General features: G+C 63.0%; 1 protein-coding gene across 1 annotated transcript; it reads left to right on the plus strand.

The window, feature by feature from the left end:
* Positions 1-6: 6 nt before the first annotated feature.
* ZNF335 (zinc finger protein 335) lies at positions 7-6,498 on the plus strand. Its single transcript, XM_026862352.1, has 21 exons — positions 7-88; positions 470-743; positions 1,113-1,190; positions 1,348-1,677; positions 1,824-1,958; positions 2,040-2,198; positions 2,297-2,555; positions 2,662-2,839; positions 2,921-3,033; positions 3,234-3,252; positions 3,460-3,576; positions 3,664-3,740; positions 3,852-4,012; positions 4,094-4,323; positions 4,403-4,511; positions 4,584-4,678; positions 4,814-5,097; positions 5,208-5,343; positions 5,414-5,803; positions 5,893-6,035; positions 6,345-6,498. Exons 2-21 carry the CDS (start codon positions 590-592, stop codon positions 6,496-6,498), a joined length of 3,321 nt encoding a protein of 1,106 aa, XP_026718153.1. The 5' UTR covers positions 7-88; positions 470-589.
* Positions 6,499-6,528: the final 30 nt, after the last annotated feature.

A 6,528-nucleotide genomic window follows, 5' to 3' on the forward strand; every position in this document is an offset into this window, starting at 1 on the left:
CAGCGACGCCGCCTCGGCCCCCGGGCCCCTCTCCCGGGCAGATGACTCCGGCGTGGGCCAGAGCTCCGACAGCAGCGGGGTCTCCTTGGTAGGAGCTAGCGGGGACGGTGGGGCAGCAGCTGGCTTGGGGAGGGCGGGCGACCGCGGTTCTGGATCCTGAGGATTTCTCCAGGCGTTTCTGGCAAACCGAGCTTCGGGAGCCAGCTCAGGCTCGGCAGCCCCGGCAGGCGCAGTTACGCTGCCGGTCGGGTCTCTGCTCACTGGTCTGAGGAGCAGAACCCTCCCTGGTAGCAAGAACAGCCCTGGAGCTCCAGGGGCCTCGGCAATACCACAGGAATCGCTCTGACACTGCTCCTGGCGGTTCTGCAGTGATAAACCGGTGTCGTTTTCATACACTGTTTCCCTCGAGGGCTTGGCCTGGCAGAGATCTCTCAGCTGAGCTTTTCTGGCTTCTTTTTTTTTCCACTAGGAAGAGGTGTCGGAGAGCAGCTCCAGCACAGATGCCATTCCCCGGATTTACCTGCCAGATTCATCCTCCATCGCCCAGTCCACCTTGGTCTCTAGTGTCTCCACCGTGAGCCAGTCCATCATGGTGTCAGAGTCCCCACAAGTCCTGGTGCACTCCAGCGTCATCACTGATGGAGCCACGATTGTGTCGGACTCCACCGCGTCCACTTCCTCGGACCTTGGTTCTGCCATCGACAAAATCATCGAGTCCACGATTGGGCCTGACATCATCCAGAGTGAGTGTGCACTCCCACCTGCGCGCAGCAGCCTGACGCTCTCCCTCCGCAGTGCCTCACCTGCAAATGGCTCGGGGGGCTGGGGCAGGGGGCTGCTGTGCCAGACCCGGGGAGGTGAGGGGGAGATACGTACACGTGTACGTGTGCACCTTTGTCAGTGGGGGTTTCTCTTCCTGCCTTGCTGCGGTAGCTGGAGGGTTTGATGAGGAGCTCGTGGCCCTTCCTCTGTGCGGCTGCTCCTTCAGCTGCGGTGCCAGCAGCCCAGACTGTCCTCGCCCCTTCCCACTTGTGTCTGAACCTGGGAGAGCCCCAGTGACTCCACAGCCCCCATGCCTGGCTGTCACCACTCTGCTCTCCTCTTCCTCGCAGGCTGCATCGCTGTGACCAGTGCGGAGGATGGCGGGGCGGAGACCACGCAGTACCTCATTCTGCAGGGGCCTGATGACGGTAAGGGAGTGTGGGGTGGCTGAGCCTCGTCTGCCGCGGCCCCTGTCCGAGTCCCTGTGGACGCGCTGACTGTTGGGAGCTTGTTACCGAGCCCGTGTTCAGCTCTGTGCCGCAGGTGAGGGTCTACTCCTTGCCTGAGCTGGCGTTGGTGTTTCAGGTGCCCCCATGGTGTCCCAGATGGCCACTTCTGCTCTGGCCAACAGCTTGGCGATAGAAGGTGTCGCTGATGGGCCTACCTCCACGTGCCTCGAGCAGCCCGGCCCTTCGGACCCTTCCGAGCAGCTGGAAGTGCTGGAGCTGCCCGCACAGCAGGATCGGGCCCAGGAGGCGGATGGTGGGGAGTTGGTGGACCAGCCGGACATGGAGACCCTGGAAGAGATGATGGAGGTGGTGGTGGTGCAGCAGTTCAAGTGCAAGATGTGTCAGTACAAGAGCATCTCCAAGAAAACGCTGATTAACCACATGAAAGAGCGGCACTTCCAGCCAGGTGGGTGCTGAGGGCTGAGGACGGTTCATCTTGCTGCAGACGGGCTCTGCTCTCTCTGGGGAGGAAACGAGGGGAGGGGTGTGGGTGAAAGGACCTGTTCCACCGTGGCGTCTGGTGAAGAGTTTTCGTTCTGTTCTGTGTGGCAGCGGGTTCAGCTCTGGCTTTGAAGAAAGGACGTCTGCGAAAGGCGGGATCTGCTCCAAAGGCTGCGGAGGAGGAGGCCCCAGAAGAAGAAGAAGAAGATGATATCATGGATGCTGGTGCTATTGATGATCCTGAAGGTACAACCCCTCTTCCCCACGTTTGATGTAGCTCAGTCTTTTCTGGGTCCCTGTCTGACTTTTTGGGGCACTTATCTCCAGAGGACAGTGACTATAACCCAGCTGAGGATGAGCCCCGTGGGCGACAGCCCAAGTACAGCCGCACTGTCCCCACATCCAGCGAGGAGAGGCCACGTCGGCGCCCGGGAAGACCCCGCAAGTTTCCTCGTCTGGAGGACACGCCCCAGGATGTGCCTGAAGGTGAGGGATGGGGGCAGCAGCAGCCTGTGCTGGGCTGGGGCAGGGAGCAGCATGTGGGGAGGACGTGTGAGGGAGCTGTACCATGCTCTGTCGGGCAGGAGGGGAGGTGGAGCCCTTGCTGACGTCCCAGAGCACGCCGAGCCCCGAGCTGCAAAACTCAGAAGCAGCCAGTTCCTCTGGCCTGGAGAACGGGACCGGCGAAAGCCTGGCGGAGCCCAGCATCAGCCAGTCCGACTCCGAGAACAAGGACCCTTCCTCCAACACTGGCCCCGAGGAGGCAGACCTCGTCCCCAGGAGGCGAGGGCGGCCCTCCCGCCGCTTCCTGGGCAAGAAATACCGCAAGTACATGGGGCGCAGGTGAGGGGTGTGTGCCGAGCCGGCGCTGGGCCCTCTGGCCTGTGCCCAGGGCTGGTCCAGCCCCCGCCGGCCCCTGTAGCTCTGAGCCCTGCTCCTCCTCCCACAGGTACTACTACAAGTCGCCCAAGCCCCTGATGAGGCCTTACCTGTGTCGGATCTGTGGCTCACGGTTCCTCACGCACGACGATCTGCGTTTCCATGTCAACTCGCACGAGGCCAATGACCCGCAGCTCTTCAAGTGTCTCCAGTGCAGCTACCGCTCCCGCCGATGGTCCTCCCTCAAGGTGAGTGCCCTCCGCCCCCTCCCGTGGCCTCCAGGGTGGCTGGTGGCCCCAGAGCTCATGGCCCCGCTCTGCTTCTCTCAGGAGCACATGTTCAACCACGTGGGCAGCAAGCCCTACAAGTGCGAGGAGTGCAGTTACACCAGCGTGTACAAGAAGGATGTCATCCGGCACTCTACCGTGCACAGCCGGGACAGGTGAGGGCAGCGTGGTCCCGGAGGGTCCCTTGCGGCCTGGCTGGGCGGCACCAATGCCGGTTCTCCTGCCCTGGGAGGGCAGCCCCAGCTGCCCCTGCCCTCCGGCCCTTTCCAAAAAGGGCAGTTTTGGTGTCTGGGTACAGTGGACCTCGGACCTAGGATGTGGCTGACACAAAGGGGTTTTCTTCTCTCTTTTTCAGGAAAAAGAGAGCTGATCCGGTGAGTCTGAGTACCCTGTTGGCTTGTGTCTCAGCACTGTTGTATGGGAAGAGGCATGTCTGGGTTTTCCACAAACTCTTGGTGCCTCGTTGAAGGCAGTGTTTCTGGATCACCTGAGGAAAGGCAGCCCAGGTCCTGCAGTGGGGAGAGGGTAAGGAAACCGGTGAGCCCCTCCTGGGCGAGCTCATCTTCGTGCTCTCCCTCCAGCCCCCAAAGCTGAACTCCTTCCCGTGCCCCGTATGCAACCGTATCTACCCCATGCAGAAGAGGCTTACCCAGCACATGAAGACACACAGCACGGAGAAGCCACACATGTGTGACAAGGTGAGGGGGGAGCGTGGCCCAGGGAGGGGCTGGTGGCGAGTGAGGCTGGACGGGAGGCGAGTGCTGCTTTACTTTGTCCTGCTGCAGTGTGGGAAGTCCTTTAAGAAGCGTTACACCTTCAAGATGCACCTGCTGACGCACATCCAGGCCATCGCCAACCGCAGGTACGGGCCGGCAGCAGCCTGCGGCGCCCTGGTAGGGGCCGTGTCCCGGCTCCCCCTCAAAGGGGGGACAGAAGGTCCCTGCCCACGTGACAGGCAGCTTTGTCCTGGCAGGTTCAAGTGTGAGTTCTGTGACTACGTCTGTGAGGACAAAAAGGTGCTGCTGAACCACCAGCTGTCACACATGAACGACAAACCCTACAAGTGCAACTTCTGCAAGTACTCCACCTTCCGCGAGGACTTCCTGGTCTCGCACATGGCTGTCAAGCACACGGGTGAGAGGAGCTGCCCGCTGGGCCCGTCTGCTCTCCCCACTGTCCCTCGGGGACCCCCTGCCTGACTCCCGTGTCTCACAGGGGGAAAGCCGTTTGCTTGTGAGTTCTGTCACTTCACCACCAAGCACAAGAAGAACCTGCGCCTCCACGTGCACTGCCGCCACGCCGACTCCTTCGAGGAGTGGGCCCAGAGGCACCCCGAGGAGCCGCCCTGCCGCCGCCGCCCCTTCTTCACCCTGCAGCAGATCGAGGAGCTGAAGCAGCAGCACAGCCAGGTGCAAGCCCCAGCGGAGCCAGAGGCCAGTCCACCGGTGAGTGCGGTTGCCCCACCTCAGCCCTGCCGGGTGGTCCTGGGCCCTGGCCGCGCCCTCAGCTCTGTCTCTCACGCAGGCACCTCTCGGCCCCGTCACCTACCAGGCGGTGCAGGCCGTGGCGGGGGCAGAGCCCCCCGTCCTCTCGCAGGAGTCCCTGGGAGGGGCCACCATCATTTATGAACAAGGCGAGTGGGCTCCCGGGGCTGGGGGGGAGGTGGGGGGCGAGTGCGTGCCTGACCCTCCCCTTCCCCCTGCAGCTGTGGCCGGGCCGGCAGAACTGGCCACGCAGACGGCCCTGGACCTGCTGCTCAACATGAGCGCGCAGCGCGAGCTGGCCGCGGGCTCGCTGCAGGTGAGGGGGCTGGGGGAGCCCATGCCTGCTGGGGGGTGGTGCGGGAGGCTTCCCACAGTCCCCAGCCCTGTTCTGCTTTGGGGGTGTCCCGCAGAGCCCTGCCGTCCTCCGGCTGAGCTGCTGCCCCCCCTGCAGGTGGCAGTGGTGAAGCAGGAGGAGTCAGGAGAGGCGCAGGCCCCCTGCGAGCCGCAGGCACAGGAGGAGGGGGCAGAGGCGGACTCTGAGGAGCAGCAGGAGCAGAAGTTGGTGACGCTGCACATGGCAGAGCCTGGGGAGACGCTGGTGCGGGAGGCTTACGAGGAGGCAACCCTGGGGGGCTCGGAGCTGCAGCAGATCACGATCCCCTTCGGTGCGACGACAGAGTACAGCATCATCACTCCCATCAGCGAGGAGATTCAGGCTCCCGGCACGCTGTACAGGTCGGCTGGGTGGGAGGAGTGGGGAGATGAGGCGCCACTGACCTCGAATGAGGGGGCTCTGGCGGGAGGGGGACGGGGCAGACCCGCCCTGAGCCTGTCCTCTCCCGCAGCGAGGAGAGCCCCGCAGAGAACTCCCACGCTGTCGTGGTGAGCGAAGCTGTGATGACAGAGGAGGCTCTGAAGGACCACAACAATCACTATATCATGTCGTCTGGCGTCCCGGGGAGCCAGTTCCAGCACATCGAGGTAAGGAGCTGAGCTTCCTCCCTGCCTCAGGCAGCGGGGTGAGCAGCTGTGACTGGTGTTTCTCTCTCAGCCCCTCAGCGGGGACGCTGCCTTCCCCACGCCTGCGGAGGGCCAGGAGGCCCAGCCCACCAGCGTCAAGTGGCCCCTGGTGCAGTGTGTCACCAGGCAGCTCCAGAAGGACTCGTCTTTATCCCCAGACTCCGAGGGGCGGGAAATCTCATCCCCCAAGGTCAAGTGGCCTGCGCTGCAAGGCATGGCCAAGAAGCTCTCCTGCAAGGTTTCCACAGCCAAGAAGCTCTCCTGCAAGATTTCCACAGCCAAAAAGTTTTCATGCAAGATTTGCACAGCCATGTTCACAGGGAGAGCAGAGATGGAGAGTCACAAGAGAGCCCACATTGGGCCCAGCACCTTCAAGTGTCCCGACTGTCCGTTCACTGCAGCCCTCTGGCCGGAGGTCCGGGTAGGTTCCCTGGCACCAAGCAGCCCTGGGAGCCGCTGGAGTTCGGAGGAATGGAGCTCTCTGACCCTCTGCTTGTCCTCCTGCCCCAGAGCCACATGGTCCAGCACGCCAGCCTTCGGCCTCACAAGTGCACCCACTGCAGCTTCGCCTCCAAGAACAAGAAGGACCTGCGCAGGCACATGCTGACTCACACCAACGAGAAGCCCTTTGCCTGCCAGATCTGTGGGCAGAGGTGAGTGGAGCCTGCGAGGCTGTTGCTGCTCAGCACCATCCTGTACTGAGCTCTGCAAGGCTCGAGAGGAGACGGGATGTTGACAGAGCGCTGGCTGCCCCGACCCTACCCCCGGAGCCGTCCCCTGCGAGAGGGGCTCTGCCTCGGGAGCGCTTCCTGCTGCAGGTGGACCCGGCTTCGTCTCCCCGGAGCTTCTGCACGGGGAGGTTCAGTGTTGGGCACTGACAGAAGGTTCAGGGTGCTGGGACAGGCCGTGTTGTAGGATGTGCCCGTGGTGCCAAACTCCCCCTCGTTCCATTCCTCCCACAGGTTCAACCGTAACGGGCACCTCAAGTTCCACATGCAGCGTTTGCACAGCTCGGAGGGGAAGAGGCCAGGGCCGCCTGCAGCTGCTGCGCCACAGACCATCATCCTCAACAGCGACGAGGACACACTGGCCACCCTGCAGAGTAAGTCCCTGTGACGGGTGACCCGCAGGTCTCCCGTGGCCGCA

This window comes from Athene cunicularia, assembly GCF_003259725.1.
Source record: "Athene cunicularia isolate RWA chromosome 20 unlocalized genomic scaffold, athCun1 chr20_part2, whole genome shotgun sequence".
Classification (NCBI taxonomy): domain Eukaryota; kingdom Metazoa; phylum Chordata; class Aves; order Strigiformes; family Strigidae; genus Athene; species Athene cunicularia.